At 46.9% G+C, this 19,965-nt stretch overlaps 1 protein-coding gene across 1 annotated transcript in view; it reads right to left on the reverse strand.

Moving 5' to 3' along the window:
- Positions 1-19,965, reverse strand: part of PPIL2 (peptidylprolyl isomerase like 2) — a 74,636-nt gene that overhangs the window by 34,538 nt on the left and 20,133 nt on the right. The window contains exons 6-12 of the mRNA XM_053369277.1: positions 16,325-16,376; positions 14,648-14,739; positions 11,839-11,928; positions 9,921-9,996; positions 8,559-8,719; positions 6,258-6,333; positions 4,767-4,876 (exon numbers count right to left, since the gene is read on the reverse strand). Of these exons, the coding sequence (XP_053225252.1) occupies positions 4,767-4,876; positions 6,258-6,333; positions 8,559-8,719; positions 9,921-9,996; positions 11,839-11,928; positions 14,648-14,739; positions 16,325-16,376 (657 nt within the window). The remainder of the gene's footprint in view (positions 1-4,766; positions 4,877-6,257; positions 6,334-8,558; positions 8,720-9,920; positions 9,997-11,838; positions 11,929-14,647; positions 14,740-16,324; positions 16,377-19,965) is intronic.

Here is a 19,965-nt window from a genome sequence, read left to right on the forward strand (position 1 = left end):
GTATTCGCAGACATGCCAAGTCTACTGATTTTAGCATTTTCGCAAGCCGACTACTGACGTGCCTGCCTCTCTGCAGCCCCGCTGCTTTTTTATCGGTTGCCGGGGCTTTCAAAGGCAGAATGTGCCAGCAGTTCAGTCATTAGACCAAGAGCTTTGTTATCGCCGTGCGCCTGGGGGGCCCTCTCCCCACCCCCTCACTTGCTCCAAGGGGATATTTTCAATCAATTCTGCCCAGCCGGCTGTCAGATACTGTGAGATACTGCAAAACCTTTGGACGTCAAAGATGCGGGGGGGGTGCTTCAGGACTGGGGGGGGGGGGCTTTCGGCACTACCCAGTCACTGCTCTTCTTCTGTTAGTTACAAGCAGAATTGGAACTGACACTTGGCTGACACGGCTCGTATTCTGCCCAGTCAGGGTTTCCCAAACTTCTGAGTTCATTGACCCCTTGATGAGCTTATAAAAGTTACCATCAACCCCAACCTGAATTCTTAGGATGCTGTTGGACTCCAGTTCCCACCAGTCCCAGTCAGCATGGCCAGTGGAGGGCAACAGGCTCCGCTTCCCTGACATTAAGGGCTCACACTTGCTTTACAAGTAGGGGTCAGAAACCTCCTCCATCCTGAGCGCCACATTCCCTTCTGGGTATAACCTTCTGGGAGAGCAGGAACATGCCAGTGTGGGCAGGGCCAGAAACAAAAGAGGGCAGAGCCATGGATGCAAATTTTGACTTGAGTTTCTACATACAATACTCCCACAGTGTTAGACACTCAAGAAATATAAGCTTGGTGCCAAATTGCTCCTTAAACCAAGGCTACAGTCACCAAAAGGACGCGGGTGGCGCTGTGGGTTAAACCACAGAGCCTAGGACTTGCTGATCAGAAGGTTGGCGGTTTGAATCCCCGCGATGGGGTGAGCTCCTGTTGCTCGGTCCCTGCTCCTGCCAACCTAGCAGTTTGAAAGCACGTCAAAGTGCAAGTAGATAAATAGGTACCACTCCGGCGGGAAGGTAAACGGCGTTTCCATGCGCTGCTCTGGTTCGCCAGAAGCGGCTTAGTCATGCTGGCCACATGACCCGGAAGCTGTATGCCGGCTCCCTCGGTCAGTAATGCGAGATGAGCGTAGCAACCCCAGAGTCGGCCACGACTGGACCTAATGGTCAGGGGTCCCTTTACCTTTACCTTTACAGTCACCAAAACGGTAATATCCAGTTGCTATTTTGAGGGCAAGGCAGGTAAAATACAGCTGATAGAATTCTACAGGATGTGGCATTAGCGTGTAAAAACAGTCCAGATCCAACCATCTCCAGATGGTTGCAAGTGGTCAAAAGCCAGGTGCATAATGTGCCTGGCACCTGACTAATTTTGAACACTGCTGACACACCCCCTCGATCCTCCATCTAGGCAAACAAGGGGCATGGTCAGAGTTGAAGGACTCATTCCAGCCAAGAAAATATACTCCAGGAGGGAATGAAGTGGGGCCAGAAGGGAGTGTGTAGCCTGGGAAAGCCCTGAGGGCCACACAGGGAGACTTGGAGGGCCACATTTCACCTTCAGGTCTGAGATTTGCCACCCCTCCTTTGAGTGCTCACTGTAAAACAGAACATTTTTTCCACGCCCACGAGCCGTGCCTGCTTCTCTCAACTGTCCTACTTTCTCCTCCCCTTGAGATGCTCCATTGCCCCCAAAAAGACATCCTTCAGCAACACCTAACACTTCTTGGCTCATGAATACTTCACAAGTACAGGCCAGGCTCTTCTGTGTAGGCAAAAGGCTGTTTAAAATCTGGCCAGATTTCAACACTATAAAGGCGCGATAACAAGGCCAATAAAAGCTCTCAAGAATGCCATCCTGGAGTACTTTCTGTACAATGACAGCATGGGGATGGACTTGCTTCCCAGGAAATTTAGACCACCACCTGTCCTGCCAAGAACAGAAGCAACAGCGGCCAGAGAACCAGTACAGCAATCCCTCAACTTACGTGCATTTGACTCACACGATTTAAGCGTAACCCTTGAAACCAACCCCCTGTGTAAGATGACAGATGACTGTACGACTGTACAGTACCTTGGAAGTCAAACGGAATCCGTTCCGGAAGTCCGTTCGACTTCCAAAACGTTCGAAAACCAAGGTGCGGCTTCCGATTGGCTGCGGGAAGCTTCTGCGGCCAATCAGATGCCGCATCAGATGTTAAGGTTCTAAAGAACGTTCGAAAACCAAAACACTCACTTCCGGTTTGCGGCGTTCGGGAGCCAAAACGTTTGAGTCGCAAGGCGTTCGTCAACCAAGGTACAACTGTATCTGCATTGTGAAGCCCAGCTAAATAAATGAGGCCCCATCTGCACTACACATTTAAAGCAGTATCAAACCACTTTAAACATTCATGGCTTCCGCCAAAGTATCCTGTGAAACATAGTTTGTTACGGGTGCTGAGAGTCATGAAGAGGCTCCTCCTGCTGCCAACTCACAGAGTTATACTTCCCAGAGTGGTTTAACAGCCAGCCCCTCTTCTCAGGGAACTGTAGATCCGAGAGGGGAATGGCGGCCTCCCAGCACCCTTAACAAACGACACTATTTGAGTGGGAAGCCATGTCTTTTCAAAGCAGTATGATGCTGCCTTAAATGCATAGTGCAGATGGTGCCTTACTCAAAACATAGACTGTTCATTCTGGTGCTGTTCCAAATAACTAATACCCTAGTATCCTTTGGCTTTCATCCTCTGCTTTCAATGTGACTCAGCGAATAAAGAGAAAAACTGGTCAGCATTAAAAACACTTGATGAAGGCTCCTGAGAACCACCCCAGCACAATGTGGTTCCAAAATGTTTGCACCACCCTGCCACACAGCTGACGACTCATCACGTGCTGAGTCGATACCACATAGGCCACCTGCCGCTTGCATCCATCTGGGAGAAAAGCGCAAAGATGGGTGGCTGGAGAAAAAACTATCCCCAAACCTCATTGCTGCTCCCACCCATTTCTCCCTGGGGAGGCCCTGCTAGAAACTCATGGAATATTACCACCCTCCCCACTGCTGTTTTACAGTGGTTCTACTGTATTAGAATTCCATCGGCCTTTTAAATATTTCTTTTGTTTTTTTGGACGACTTAAATTATACTGAGTTTTTTCAGCGTAAATAATGGCAGGCAGATTCCCCCATTAGGCCCACTTCCATTCCCCTTTTAAAGTCTCCCTGGGTTCTCACTGCAGGTAAGGCAGCCAGTAGATGGTAAAAAAATGTTCTAGAGCACATCCAGATGATTCATCTTTAATTTGTATTTGATTTTTATGCATAAGCTAAAAAAAAAGCAGAAATTAACACCCCTGCAAGAAAACCTCTCTCTCTCTATATATATATATATTTGTGTGTGTGTGTGAGAGAGAGAGAGAGAGACAGACAGACAGACAGACAGACAGGGAAATACACACACTGTATATATATATAAATATACAAATACTGTACACACAAGTATATCTCCAACGGTACGTAATCATTCCAAATTTCCAAGCAAACTTCAGGAAGCTGTCAAAAAAGGCCTGCACTTGTAGCCTATATAATAAAATCCCACCATGCAGCCTGAAAAAGTTACCTATTAGCATGAATTGCCATTAAGGTAAAGGGACCCCTGACCATTCGGTCCAGTCGTGGCCGACTCTGGGGTTGCGGTGCTCATCTTGCTTTACTGGCCGAGGGAGCTGGCGTACAGCTTCCGGGTCATGTGGCCAGCATGACTAAGCCGCTTCTGGCGAACCAGAGCAGCGCACGGAAACGCCGTTTACCTTCCCGCCGGAGCAGTACCCATTTATCTACTTGCATTTTGATGTGCTTTCGAACTGCTAGGTGGTCAGGAGCAGGGACCGAGCAATGGGAGCTCACCCAGTCGCAGGGATTCAAACCGCCGACCTTCTGATCGGCAAGCCCAAGAGGCTCTGTGGTTTAACCCACAGCTCCACCCGCGTCCCTAATTGCCATTAACATATGGTAATTTGGATAGCAAACCCTATAGATCAGAGAGGGGAACCTTTTCCCCTTGGCAAGTCAGATCTGCCTTGCGGGCCAAATTTAACAGGTGGGTGGTGTTGGAATGATGCCAGGTGACTGAGTGCTCTAAAGTTCTGGAAGACTTACAAAGATCTCAGAGCAATGTCTTAAAACTGCTGAGGCTTTGTCTCTTAATGCCTACCAGCTGATGGGCAGCAGAGTCTCAGCCTGCTTTCCCTTGCCAATTCACAGTTGGGAGTGCACTTTAAGGCTCTCAATTGTGCACTGGCAGGCATGTCTCTCTGCCCGCCCAACACTGGATGAGCCTCTGGCCTGATCCAGCAGGCTTTTCTCATGTTCTTATGACACCACATATGACGTAGGGCAGGTGGGTGAGGTTTGGGAGTAACGTCCTCAATGGTTAAATTTGTCTCACAGGCCGAAAGTTCCCCACTTATGCTGTAGATCAGTGTTTCCCAAACTTGGGTCTCCAGCGGCTTACAGGCTACAATTCCCATCATCCCTGACTATGGGTCTTGCTAGCTATGGATGATGGGAGTTGTAGTCCAAAAAACAAACAGAAACAAAACAAACCACAGATGGGAGATCCAAGTTTGGCAAACACTGCTGTAAGTCTGATATCCTTCTCTGTTCATTCACAAATGCAAAACCTTGATAACGCAGCAATGAAAAGCAATGGCACGGCCCATTTTATTATTAGTCATTTTTACCAGTCTGTGACAGTGTAATAATAGCATTTGTGATGGCATAATCAAACAGCCACGTACCATGTCGCAGTGCAATTCCAGGTTGAGATCCCCTTTGTTGGTGTGAAGTCGCACGTAGCCCTTCTTCTTCTTCAAGTACTGGTATCGCACCGTGTCGTCATCAATGGCAGCTGTTCGATGAAGCAAAGGGTGAAATTATTAGCACTTGTTAAATGTGTCTCAGTCATCGGTGACGATAACAATGAGTAAGACACAACCTGCTACAGGGAACATCTTCACCCTCCACCTTTCAAAGGTCACTTGAAATTAGTCCTGCTCCCCTGTGCTTCTGGAGGCCAAGCAATGTGACTTGAGCTCAGAAGGGTCAGATAACCTTCCACGCGAAACGTCATTGTCGCTGGCTAAAATTAAGGGAATTAAGCCGCAGCTTGCCATGCATACTAAACGGCAGGCTTAACAGTGTTTTCAGAACAACTCGTCCTTTTATCATCTCCCCAATGACCTATGAAACTTTTCCCCCAGGCAGTAACACATTAAAAAAAAAAGTGTAGGTCATAGAATCATAGAATTGTGGAGCTGGAAGGGACCCCAAGGGTCATCCATCCCAACCCCTGCAATGCAGCAATCTCAACTAAAGCATCTGTGACAGATGGCCATCCAGCCTCTGCTTAGAAACCTCCAAGGAAGCAGAGTCCACAGCCCCCCAAGGGGGACCATTCCACTGTCGAACAGCTCTTACTGTCAGAATGTTCTTCCTGAAGTCCAGTCAGAATCTCCTTCCTAGGAACTTGAAGCCATTGGTTCAAGTCCTACCCTCCAGGGCAGGTGAAAACAAGCTTGTTCTCTTTTCCATGTGACAGCCCTTGAGATATTTGAAGATAGCTATCATATCTCCCTCTCACTCTCCTGAGCCAGTGTGGTGTAGTGGTTAAGAGCAGTAGTCTCGTAATCTGGTGAACTGGGTTCGATTCCCCGCTCCTCCACATGCAGCTAATGGGTGACCTTGGGCCAGTCACACTTCTCTGAAGTCTCTCAGCCCCACTCACCTCACAGAATGTTTGTTGTGGGGGAGGAAGGGAAAGGAGATTGTTAGCCGCTTTGAGACACCTTAGGGTAGTGATAAAGCGGGATATCAAATCCAAACTCCTCCTCCTCTTCTTCTTCTTCTTCTTCTTCTTCTTCTTCTTCTTCTTCTTCCTCTTTTCCAAGCTAAACATACCCAGCTCCTTCAACCTTTCCTCATAAGTCTCGGTTTCTAGGTCATCTGAGGAACTTTTAGAAGAGGAAGGGGCAGCCCTACAATGTACCTTCTGCCTGGTGATATTCTTTTTAAAGTGGCAACCGAACCTGGGATTTTCTACATGCAAAGCATGTGATTTGCTTTGGCACTAACGTTGTGCCTTCATTTGCAGCTGCTTGTAGGGTTTTTTTTACAAGAGGTGCAGGTTGTGTAGAGGGATGCCTCCCTGCCCCCTCGCCCGCTACCTTGCCACAATGGGAAAGGGGTGAGAGAGAGAAAAGGACAAGCCCCACACCCCTGCATGATGCTACCTGCTTCGTGCATCGTTTCAGGTGCCATGGCGGTGGATGTGAACGAGGCACTCACTCTGCCTGTGGAATAGTGAGCCTGTTGAAAACAAACAAAATTACGTAATTCAAGATGCTTCTGTCTGGCCTTCCTTTTCAAAACAAAGACAACTAACCATCACATGTGCGGTGATACAAAATCTTCCCACCTGCCCACACAGAATAATAATTTAAAAATGGCAAATGTTTAGCATATACAGTGGTACCTTGGTTCTCAAATGCCTTGGTACTCAAACAACTTGGAACCCAAACACTGCAAACCCGGAAGCAAGTGTTCTGGTTTGTGAACCTTTTTCGGAAGCCAAACGTGCTCCGTTTTGAGTGCTACACTTCCAATTTGAGTGCCACACTTCCGTTTTGAGTGTTACACTGGGGTCTGTCTGTTTTTGTTATTTATTTTGGAGAATTAATTTCGCTATTGGGGAAAGGCGTCATTCCATCATTTAAAATCCACACTGTGCCCCTCCAAACCCATTTCTGCTAAGTTGGGGATGTTGCAGTGTCAGATGGTTCGTGCAAATCTACTACAGGCAGCGACCGATTTGCACAGGGGTTACCTTCTGGACCCCCGTGCACATCAGCGGGGCCCCTTTTTGTGATGTTTTCAGGTCACTTCCAGGTTTGGCGTGATGCTTGTCTGTGCAGTCGCACGCATATCGGACAGGCTTAAAACGGCCGCTGCCTGTACTTGCATCTTTGGGTTATTATATACAGCGTTGCTTATGCAACACACTTCGGGTTGTGCAACAAAACTCTCCCCCCCCCCCCACTTTTCTTTCCTGCATACCCTCAAAATCTGCTCCAGAGGGTTGGGAGACCGTCCAGAGCAGACTTTTTTGGGGGGTGCAGGGGAGAGGAGAGGAAGGTGACATCCCATTGGACACAGCCCAATGTGTGTGATCCTACACAAGATGTACTGCTGACTGGCACTATTTCTTTTCAGGCCGCAATAATATAATCAGCAACACTCGGATGCACCATCAAGCCACAGAATCCGCATTCCAGACCGACAGAAAAACCAGGACCCCATCACTGTGAAGCAATGACATACGGCAATCCTGCGCCACAACACTTCCCACCGTAAACCAGGAGCCGTTGGATCCTCCAGATGTCTTTTGAGTTGCAGTTGTGTAACTGAGCTGAAATTCTAATTATTTTTACAGGCAATTCTCATGACTGTCTAATGCAGCCCTTTGAATCACTCTTGCGCATGGGAGGAATAGTGATGTTAAATCAGGCATAGGCAAACTCCGGCCCTCCAGATGTTTGGGACTACAATTCCCATCATCCCTAGCTAACAGGACCAGTGGTCAGGGATGATGGGAACTGTAGTCCCAAACATTTGGAGGGCCGCAGTTTGCCTATGCCTATGTTAAATTCTCGAGAATAACCTTTCGGAGAATATTCTGAAGGAATATGCTCAATTAATGAGGTGTGTACATTTAAAGCAGCTGTGTAGACGACAGAGAATTTACAGTTTGTGGAGAATATTCTCTGAAGAATTTTCTAGCAGAGAATATTCTCACCTCACATCACTAGGAGAAAGGTTATGAAACCTCAGGATACATGCCTTAATTTATGGGTTTTAAGTAGTTGCCAAGTGTTAGGAATGAAGGTTGGGTCAGTGCTCATTTACTTAAAACAGGGATGGGAAGTCTGGGCCCACAAGGTGCTGTTGGATCTCAACTCCCATCAGCCCTAGAGAGCACGGCCAATGGTAGTGATGATGCGCCACAGGCTCCTCACTTTTGCCTTAAAGCATACCCATCAGAGCAATAAGGCCACATCTGCACTGCATCATAAAACTCTGAGCAGTCATAGCAAAGAATCTTGGGAACTGTAGTTTGTCAAGGGTGCTGTTAAGAGGTTCCTATTCCACACCTATAACTACAGTTGCTAGAGTAGTTTAACAAGCACTCTTCCCAGGAAACTCTGGGAACTGTAGTTCCCTGAGGGGAACGTGGGGCCTCCTAACAACTCTCAGCGCCCTCAAGAAGCAGGGCTGGAGGACGCAGGGAAGGGAGGGGAAGCCACAGCTTCTGACAAGAGCCTGGTGTCTTGCATAATGTACAGTTTGATGGCACAACTACCAACACAGAGGCCAAGGTCCCAGCCAATCAACGGCTATTGGGGAGAAGTGAATCTGCGGCTGATTAGCCAGGCTGCTTCCCTGATGCTGATGCATCCAGCCTCTCTCTTTTATACCAATGCCTTCCCGCTAGCCATTCAGAAGTGGCCCTTTACAAATCAGCAAACGCAACTCACCGCATTCAGCTTATCGACTTTCTTCTTCTCTGGACCCCTCATTGTTGCCGCCAAAACTTCATCCCCTTTGAATTCTTTGTAAAGTTCCGACAGCGTCTCCCGGGTCTCGACATTTGCATTTTTCAGGTAGTAGGACGGGTCTGACCTTGCTTTTTCATCATCTGCAAAACAACATTAACAAGAAAACGGCCTCTTGGCATTCGTGGTTTTGCTGGTGTTTCGTATCTGACAATCTCTGGCACCCACAGCAGGTGCCTTAAGGCCAGGGTAACGGAATGGCCTCCCTGGTGAGGTGGCTCTGTCTGCCTCATTAAATAGCTCCCAAAAGTTAATAAGGAAGCAAGAAAGCCCAGCTCACTAGAGATGCCATTCTGTTACCCTGGCCTTAGACACCTGAGGTATGTGTTTTGAGGATTCACCCTACTCCTCTGACAGTAATTGGTTTCAACTATTTTCAAAACTGAACTTCAAATTGTTGTGACCTTCTCTGGAATCTGATGGTGAAGGATGGGTAAGAAATTTAAATAATAATTCAACGTTACCAAGGAAGCCCTGTCATGAGTTACCTCTCCCTGCAACCGGGAGGCGCCATCAACAGGCCCTGCAGATTGTAGGGCCCGAGGGGGTTGATCTTGGGGAAAGTGGAGTGGGTTTTTTAAGACACTTGGGTGTGAAGATTCTTGTGGCTTTGTACACCAGTATAGTGGTACCCCGGTCCAGTGGTACCTCGGGTTACATACGCTTCAGGTTACATACACTTCAGGTTACAGACTCCGCTAACCCAGAAATAGTGCTTCAGGTTAAGAACTTTGCTTCAGGATGAGAACAGAAATCGTGCTCCAGTGGCATGGCGGCAGCAGGAGGCCCCATTAGCTAAAGTGGTGCTTCAGGTTAAGAACAGTTTCAGGTTAAGAATGGATCTCCGGAACGAATTAAGTACTTAACCTGAGGTACCACTGTACTCGAATGGCTTGGCTCCCAAACAAATCAGCTCCCAAATGCCGCAAACCCGGAATAAGTGCTCCGTTTTGCGGAAGCCAAACGTCCAACACAGCTTCCGATTGACTGCAGGAACCTCCTGCAGCCAATCGGAAGCTGCGCCTTGGTATTCGATCAGTTTCGAGAGTCAAACGGACTCCAGGAACGGATTAAGTTCGAGAACCAAGGTACCACTGTATTAACAGCTGGAACTGGGCCTGTTAGCTCACTGGCCGCCAGCACTGCACTTTCAGGACAAGTGACAAGTAGTCCCATTGGGCTGTCCCATCGCATTTTGATGTGACAATGGCTCAGTCTGCTTTCCACTGGCTGTTCTGCTTTGCTTCTTTCGTGGCCTCCAGGCCTCCTGACAACTGTTCTTACCTGGATCGGTCACTTTCAAGTTGTTCTTCACATGGAAAAAGCCGGAGACATTAAATTTGTCCAAATTGGTTGGATCCTAAAAAAAAAAAGGAAACACAATGCAAAAATATGTGAAGGCCAAGCCATCTTGAAACGTCAAGCCAGGAAGCTGATAATCCAATCATATTTATGCCATTGCGGGGGGGGGGGTTGCATTTTCTCCAGCAACAGCTTTAAATGAAACTCTTCATGCTAGGGTGCTCTATTTGAGTGTGACGAAACTTGAAGTCAAGTGGGGGGGGGGGTTCCAACATGATTTGATGATTTTCTAGAGGCATATATCTTAACAGGGTAGTAAGGAGGACAGAGTGTGGCCTCAAGTCCCAAAGCAACGCTGGGAGAACTGTCTGCCGATATGAATGCAAATGGGGAAAGTCAAGATGAATGCAGCATTGTGACTTTAGATAAGAAACCATCCAATATTCCATCACCACTAACTCACCAGAGAGCGCCAACTGCTCTGCCTCTCATTAAATAACATAATTATGTCTTTCATTCATCCCTGAAATTGTTTGCTTTCACTGGTGAATAAATCTTTAGTTTTACGGCTGGCAGTAAAACCAAAAGACATTTTCGAAGTCAAGCAGTGCGGGCCGGCACCCAACCGGCAGCCCACTGGCTTCCTTTCTTTCCCCTTTCTGCACGCTTGTAAATTATTTCCCTTTGTTTTCTCCTTTAAGAGCTGGGCGGCAGCTGAAGAAAATGGATTTTCATTGCACAGAACACAGACGGGCATAGAAGCTGCATGCAAAAGATTATTCTGCAGCTTGCTCTTTTCCAAATCATGTTTTATTACTTCCACAGTTTTTGATAAGAGATGTAGAAGATCAGGAATGATGGACCTCAACCCCAGAGCCCGTATGTGGCCCCCCACGACTCTTTATGTGGCCCTTGAAACTCTCCCCAGGCCACAACCCCTCCCCAACCACACTCTTCACAGGCCTTGCTTCACACCCTCTTTGAGTGCTTTTGCCTTGACGGAATGTGCCTCAAACTCAGATTTTGCGTCTAGCTTGCCTAGGCAGTTAGTTAGCTAATTGTTGTTGATGAATTAATTTATATACGACTTTTTTGCCAAATCTGCTTCCAAGCAGTTTAGAACTATTAACATCAGTACATAATTAAAATACATAATAACAAATCCATTAGGCCAACCTTAGCAGGTTGGCATCCATCTGTCTCGAAAGACAAACCGCTGTGCTGGCAGCACCAAAGTGACCTCTGCAGGGTGCAAGTCTGGGCAGTGTGTATGGGGGTCGGGCTGTCCAGAGGACAAGACCGCCGCACTCTCAGCCTTGCTGATCTGGACCAAAGGAAAGCAGAGCAATATGCTTGGCTGCAGGTGTTGCCAGATGGAGGAATACAAGGTGCTATCCCAACATATTAGGGCGCCCACTCTGGATTTGCGTAGGGTTTACTCCTTAGCCTTTTCTTCTCCCGAAGATATCCAGCAAGACAGCGGAGGTGTAGGATCAGAGCTTTCCTTTTCCTAGATGGGGTACTTTCCCAGGTGGAGGGGCCCCATCTGCTCCTCATTTCACTCTACCGCACATGCAGAAACTGCCTTCTGGACGGCTGGACCCACTATTGGTCCTGTCTGCTCAATCTGTCAGAGCCTGCCTTCCCATGCAGGGGAAGTCTCACTGAGGGTTTGAGACCCATCGACTACCCTCACCTGGTTTAGCTGGCCAGTCAAAATCATTCCTTGGGTGTAGCAGGTGACAACTTCTTGGAGCCACAGGTGAGAGCTGAGTGCAGGGTGGCGACCAAAGGCGGGCAAACTACCCCAAAGGATGATGATATCCCCCTCCCCTAATACCCCCTACATCCCTTAATTAAACATCCTTAATTAATTAAAACAGTGATAATAGTATCTTACCTGTAGCGTGATAATATCTTGCCGAGTAAAGGGCTCGTCACTTAAGAGATCTTTGTAGGTTTTCGTTTTTATGTTCAGCTGTTCAACTGCCTTAAAAAGTGAGACAGAGAAAAAGACATATGAAGTCAGAAAAGATGTCCCAAAAGCTCAATGCAATATTTTACCTTTTACAATCCTATAAGGCAACAGCAGGGAACCTGTGGCCCTGTGGATATTGTTGGACTCTTAACTCCCATCAGCTTCAGCCAGCAAGGCCATTCAATGGACAGGGATTGTAGGAGCTGTAGCCTAGCTATAAGAGCAGTTCTGCTGGATCAGGCCAGTGGTTCACCAAGTCCAGCATCCTGTTCTCACAGTGGCCAAGCAGATGCCTCTGGGAACCCAACAAGCAGGACCTGAGCACAGAAGCACTCTCCCATCCTCTGTTTTCTATCAACTGGGATTCAGGAGCACTACTGCACTAAGAATACTGTAACCACAAGCATTAAGAACGCTGTAGGCGCAGACCCAACTGCCAGGTTTTAACAATATTTTTGTAGGACTCAAAAACTCATGAACCTTAAGCGGATTACAGTGGAACCTCGGTTTTCGAACATAATCCATTCCAGAAGACCATTTGACTTTTGAAACGTTCAGAACCTGAAAACTCAACACGGAAACCTCAATACAATAGGGAAACTCAAAATGGAAGCTACATAACATGTTTGGCTTCCGAAAATCGTTCGAAAACTGGAGTAGGACCTGGGTTTTCGGCGTTCGATAGCTGAAACGTTTGTCTATGGAGGCGTTCGACAACCGGGGTTCCACTGTACAACTCAAATTCCTAGTCGCACGTTAGCCACATAAAGGGAAGGGCCAACACAGAGATGGGGAGCAGTGACACAAAAGTTTCCCCTGCCTCTGTCATTGCATGTGACACAAGTTCTGCCCCCAACTTCCACGCAATGAGCTGCATGCTGCAAAGAGGCGCCCAGGAAGCACTCAGCATGATAGACAGATCGCGTGCAGAGCCTGTACATCCTGGGCTACTCAAGGGTAGGCGCCCTTTTGCAGATGAAGGGCTACCACATGAAAGATGAAGTGTGCTCGTTTTCTGCCACTCCAGGGGTTAGCACCCGAACCCATGGATTCAAATTAAAAGAAAGGCAATTCCGATGAAACATAGCTTTCTGCCAGTAAGAGCTGTTCCACAGTGGAGTGGACTACATTGGAATGTGTTGGACTCTCCTTCATTGGAGGTTTCCAAACAGAGGTTGGATAGCCATCTGTCAGGGATTCCTCAGCACTGCAAGGGGTTGGACTAGATGGCCTTTGGGGGTCCCTTTCCAACTGAAAAAATTATATGATTCTATGTCCATGTGTTGAGTGTGAGGCCAGCAGTGTATGTTGATCATACCTGGTTGCATTTCCCTTTCCTATTTCTTCCAGTTTTGTAAACAGGTTTCATTCTATACTGCTATTTTTAATTGTTACTTGCCTTTTCCTTTCAGTGAGCTTATTTGGGTTAGGCCTTGGTTCTAAACCAGTGTTCTGGACATCTTTAGCCAGATCTGCTACAGTGTAATCTGGCTTCTTTCACCTGAGGCCCCGGAAGCAGAGCATGGTACTTTAGATTTTCTCTTTGGGATCTTGGGGACACCCAGAGCACACCTTGAGATCTCCTGACTCCAGCTGGGTGGACAACTGCCCCACCTAATAGGGATGGTTTTACACCCTGGGTGTTGGCACCATCTGAACCACCGAGAACCAATGACCTGGATTTTGGGCGAGGTTTTCTTGACTGCATGAATCGGGATTGAGAAATGCTTTGGACAGCAAAGTGCATTAATGATCGGGTGATATCAAGGAGAAGTGCTCTGACATCAAGGTTCAGCATGACGAAGGAGCAACACACCATTCCGAGTCGTGGCTGGAATATTGCTAGGTGATGCTGCTGGGTATTTTTTAAGCCTGGGCATTCTTTGCCTCCATTGTGCTCTGGAATGTGCCCTGTTCCGTTTTCAGAATCAACACAGAGCATTTAAACAAAAGGGGTCAGGAGGTGACTGCATAGCAAGAATTCGCGTCAAAGGAGCAGAAATCTCAGCACCCAAAAGCTCCCGACAGGAAAAAGGGCAGCTGCAAGCAGAAGTACAAGTGCTTGTCATTTATAGCTTATCGTGGTTTTGAATAAGGAACAGGTACATACGAAAGCACGGCAGAACCAGAGCACGATTCAAAAATTATAACCGAGCAGAAAGGATTTAAGGGTAATATTCAATTAACATTTATCATTCAAAAGTGGCTTGTTTGTTTTTAAGCCACCCTTTGTCTGCCTCCCAGTGTAGTTCAGCAAGTTGGTACTGCCCAACTTCCCCACCCCTCTGTAGCCCCTAGACTCATATCCCAGGGCCTTTTTGGGGTCCTCCCCCCATGAGATGCTTCTGGGGCAGCAGAACGGTCTGCTGCTGGGAATACCCCTTTTATGTGGAGCCAGCTGTAGAGCAGGTGTGAGGAACCTTTGGCCCTCCAGATGCTGCTGAACTACAATTCCCATCATCCCTAGCCTTTGGCCAAGCTTGCTGGGGCTGATGGGAGTTGTAGCTCAGCAACAGCTAGAGGGCCCGAGGTTCCTCACACCTGCTCTGCAGCTGGCTCTGTGTAAAAGCATGTGAGATGCAACCTGCTTCAGCAGGCTCCACAGAAGGTTGTATACTGCCTTGCAATATTTTATAAGAAAGCATGATTAAATATACAAACAAACCAAGGATCCAGACACCAATATTTTCTAACAGAGTAACTTCATAACCTGGTTCAGTAGAGAACTCACCTCATAAGCAAACACGTTCCCAGTTGTCTTGATAGCCACTATGTGAGAATTATTGGTGAACACGGTGAAGAGAACCGGGCAGTGGTATTTACCTGATTTGGAGAAGGAAGAGGGTTCAGAAACGAGCGGCAATTATTACATGCATTGTGCAATGTGCAGCAGATGCTACAAGCAACTTTCTGAAGAATATACAGAATTATATATGTGTGTTTGTAGCTAGATACAGATATTGTCAGGGGCTGGACTGAGGAGGAATGGTGTCCCTCTTGAACCTTCCTGAGAACAGGAGGATAAATTTACAACAGTGGTTTGCAGAAGGCCATAGTTCAGAGGCTGCAGAGGGGAGAAGCTGGGAAATATTGGGAGAGGAACAGCAGGAAGAAGCAGCACCAGGGGAGAGACAGCTGACAGCTTCAGCGTCTTTGGAAAGCATTCCTGATCCCCCCTCTCCCAGGACCAGGCAGGCACTGAGAGCAGTAGAACAGAAAGCTCAGAGGCAGAAAGCTCAGATCAGCCAGCAGAGGGATGACGTAGGAAAGACAGAGAGGGGTGGGACTTAACCAGAGCAATGTCATTATCTAAGAGAGACTGCATTTCTTTGTCTCTCTGTGTGAATACTGAATAAGGTAAAGGTAAAGGAACCCCTGGCCATTAGGTCATGCTTCCGGGTCATATGGCCAGCATGACTAAGCCGCTTCTGGCGAACCAGAGCAGTGCACGGAAACACCGTTTACCTTTCCGCCGGAGCGGTACCTATTTATCTACTTGCACTCTGACGTACTTTCGAACTGCTAGGTTGGCAGGAGCAGGGACCAAGCAACAGGAGCTCACCCCGTCGTGGGGATTCGAACCGCCGACCTTCTGATCGGCAAGCCCTAGGCTCTGTGGTTTAACCCACAGCGCCACCTGCATCCCACTGAATAAAGTACTTGGTAAGAACTCTTCTTGTTTATTTGCTTCTTGGCTGCCACCGTGGGAGGGATCAGATTCCCCAAAGCCTGACAGATATGTAGATATAGATACATAGATTTGGATATATAAGAACACCTTCCAGCAGAAGTGGCTGATGGCTAACAAATTCAACGGTTGCTCTTCCATTCCTTTCTTCCTCAGAACAACCCTGTGAAGCTGAGAGTTACTGGCTTTCATGGGTAAGTGGAGATCTGAACTCAGGTCTCTCTGGTCCTCTCTAACCACTACACTGCACTGGCTCATCACACAGCATTCCAAAAAATTATGGCCTTTTCAAGTGCAATAGCTGCAACCACAAAGCAGAAATACATTCACATATCAATCCAAGTTCTTTTGCAGTTCTTGGAGTGGTCTAAGAATCAATCCCTATCCCCAGGGAATTCTGGGAACTGCAGCCGTTCTGTGGGGGGAATAGGAGGGACTCCTAACAACTCTCAGCACATTGGACAAACTACACCTCCCAGGATTCTTTGCGGGAAGTCATGACTGTTTAAAGTGCATAAGCAAATAGGGCCTATGCAAGAGAGAGAGAGAGAGAGAGAGAGAGAGAGAGAGAGAGAGAGAGTCAACTTCAGATTGCATAACCCATCTGGGCAATGGTCTGTGTCACTCTGCATTCTGTGCGGCATCTATTCACATTTCCAGCTCCTTTAAATAGAAGGGGGAGGGGGGAAGCTTTCAAAAGACTCAAGAGTGCCGACTCACCATTGCTGTTTTTAGCAAAGTTCAGTTTGATGAGAGATTTGGCCTCCAGCTTCTGCAGGGGGTAAACAAACATAGCGGTTAATCATCGTCCCTGGCACTGACCCCAAAGAGAAGCGAAGAAAGTAACCATGGCATTAAGTGACTCAGAGCGCAGCGCAGATGCTCTCGCCACCACACAGATACAGAGCGAAAACCATACGCCCAAGATGTGCTGCTGAATTGAACGGGCATCCTGGACATGACACCATCCACACAATTACATGACTTATTTATTTATTAATTAGTTTCTTTAAAGTAAACCGGAAGCAGCCCTCTCCAAATCCACATCAGGCCTCTGTAAGGGAATTTTTTTATTTTCTGCACCCAGCATAGCTGCGATGCACCTTTTACTTGGGTTCAAGATTAAAGTTGCAGTTGGCACCAACAGCACCCCACCACCACCACCAATGAAAATAGCAATGGGGGCAAGTGTTCGAAATTCAAAACACGCCAGGTACATTTTGCAGTTGGGTCCAACTGCAACCACATGGAGATTTCTGGGCACCAGGTTGGCAGCCACAGTTTAAAAACCTCTGCCTTAGTTCATAGTTGATACCATTTCCATTTCTACTGTGTTTCTCTTTCTTGCATACTGAGACGAGTGAACTGTTGTAAGAGTAAACTACAATCAAACATTGGGAGTTGAGATCATAGATTCGTAGCATGGGAAAGGACCCCGAGGGTCACCCTGGCGAACAGACATTCCGCTGCTGCGACCACAGCCTAGAATTAAGATGCCATTTGACACCCAATTTATATATCTGAGTCTCTAACACTGAATTGGGGGGTAGGGTGGGGCGCAAAACTGCACTGAGACCTCAAGAGAGGCAAATTACACCAGGAAACCAATGAAAATGAGGTCCTCAACACCTATTAGGTTAACATTATGGGAGATATTTGATTTATGAACAAAACCCAATTGTGCCCCTCTTAAAAGAGCAAACCCAAACAAAGTCGTGTTGGGTGTGTGTTACCGTTACTGTTTTTTATTTTGATATGTATTTTTGAGTTTTTATGTTGCAAACCGCCATGAGGTCCTCAGACAGAGAATTAGTATAGAAATTTAATAAAGAATAAAGAATAATAATAAAAAGGGACTGCACTTTCTTCAAAGAAAATGCTTTTTAAAAGAAAAAATCTTGCATGGTCATGGTGAGGAATGTGTGGTGGTCTTGGGTTAGAGTACTGTTTAGGGAAGGTTGATGCAAGGGGGACTGTTGCTGTTACCGATAATTTTTTGTATCCTTATTTTTAAATCTTGCTATGATTTATGTGGAAATTGTTTGATTTGGCTGTGTACTTTTTTGAGTGTTTTATTTATTGTTTTTGACTATTACAGTTATATTTGTTAACTATGTAATTTGTTTCCTGCTGTAAGCTACCTTGAGCAGTTTTAGCTATGGAAAGGCGGCATAAATAAATATAAATAAATAATTTTTTATTTCTACCCCGCCCTTCCCGGCTCAGAAAACCAGGCACAGGGCAGCTAACAACAAATTGTAAACACTTAATTGTTATACAACATAGAAGCGGCATAAAATACAGTATAAAAGCATGAACAACAATAAAATTCAAAGTTCAAAAATCAATTTGGGGGAAATCCATTCAATAAGCATTAGACAGTCTCCAGGGTTGGCTGGCTGAATTAGTCCTACTTGGGCCAGTGAGGAGGCCAGGGGAGAATTAGCTGTGGGGTCTCAGAGTGTGTAATCTTCATAAAAGGGGGGGGGAATAAAATGATGTATGTATGTATGTATGTATGTATGTATGTATGCAAGGTCCGTATAGTAAAAGCTATGGTTTTCCCAGTAGTGATGTATGGAAGTGAGAGCTGGACCATAAAAAAGGCTGATCGCCGAAGAATTGATGCTTTTGAATTATGGTGCTGGAGGAGACTCTTGAGAGTCCCATGGACTGCAAGAAGATCAAACCGATCCATTCTGAAGGAAATCAGCCCTGAGGGCTCACTGGAAGGACAGATCGTGAAGCTGAGGCTCCAATACCTTGGCCACCTTATGAGAAGAGAAGACTCCCTGGAAAAGACCCTGATGTTGGGAAAGATGGAGGGCACAAGGAGAAGGGGACGACAGAGGACGAGATGGCTGGACAGTGTTGTCGAAGCTACCAGCATGAGTCTGACCAAACTGCGGGAGGCAGTAGAAGGCAGGAGTGCCTGGCATGCTCTGGTCCAGGGGGTCTCGAAGAGTCGGACACGACTAAACGACTAAACAACAACAACAAAATGTATGTATGTATTATCACTTTAAAAATGCATGCTGTTGGTCAGTGGCATGGCATTTGCTTTGCATGCAGGAGGTCTCAGGTTCAATCCCAAGCTGCCGCCAGAGAGCTGAGAAAGTTCTCTAAACCCCCTAAAGATTCATTGCCAGTCAGTGGAGACAGTGCTGAGCTAGATGGACCAACAGGCTGACTCCGTAAAAAGCAGTGTTAGAAACTGGGATAGGAATACTAAGAGCCACGTGGCTCCTGGGACAAAGGTTGTGGGTGCCAAAACAAAATGTTGAGGCATCTTTTTCTTTCTTTCTTTTGCTGCCCCGCTACCAGGGTGTCTGCAGCGTAGCGCAGCAGCAAAATATGTGTCTTTTGCTACTGCTCTACCCTGCCAAACACCTGATTCACCCAGCAGTGCGGCAGTAAAAAAAAAGGGTGCATCTTTTGCTGCCACTGTGCCTGGCAGACCAGCTGACTGCAGCCAGGCAGGTGGAGATGCCAAGCTCCAAGCGTGGCTCCATCCATTCACAAAAGGCTGGCTGCCAGTCGCAAAATGTGCTCAGCGCCTGGCTAATTTTGAACGCTGGTAAAAAGCAGCACTCCTATGTTTGGGAAGGGTCATGGCTCAGTGGAAGAACAGCTGCTTTGTCAGCAGAAGGTTCCAGGTTCAACCACTGACATTTCCAGATAGGGCTGCGAAAGACTCCCTGCCCGAAACCTTGGAGGCCTGGTCTCAGGCAACGTGGGCAACAGTGAACTTGTTGGACCAATGGCCTGACTTGGTAGAAGACAGTTCCATATGTTCCTATGCTAAATGGAATGTAGGACATTCACATCTAGCTTGGTCCTATTACTCTGTTATTAAGTGCAATACTAGAGGACCTTTCTAGGTACTTCCCAATTTCTGGAGGACAGGTATAGGGCTGCTACAAAGAGCCTTTTCAGTGGTGGCACCTCTGCTATGGAACCTCCTTCCTTCCTTTAACAGTTCAGTTGGCATCAAATCAGATGTCCTTTAGGTGCCCAGTTAAAATGATCTTGATTTCATGGTCTTTATTTTTAGACTGCGCAATGAGGACACTTCTTCAATGGATATAAACACACCAGACCAAGACAAAAGCACCAAACCATTAGGAAGCATGCATCTCCAACCTTCCCCTTTGCACTCTAAATGATTAAGGCTAGCATATCAGTAAAAACTGAATGTAAGCGGTCCATACAAGATGGAATACACCCAGTTCCAATATCTGACAGTACAAGAACACTATTTTAACCTTCTTTCTCTTTTAATTCCATTAACATCTTATGTAACAAATGGGGAATGCGTTTCGGCCAGAGCGCCACATTCTCTCGCTTGAGGGATCATCAGG

The sequence above is a fragment of the Podarcis raffonei genome, chromosome 16 (genome assembly GCF_027172205.1).
Source record: "Podarcis raffonei isolate rPodRaf1 chromosome 16, rPodRaf1.pri, whole genome shotgun sequence".
Taxonomy (NCBI): Eukaryota; Metazoa; Chordata; class Lepidosauria; order Squamata; family Lacertidae; genus Podarcis; species Podarcis raffonei.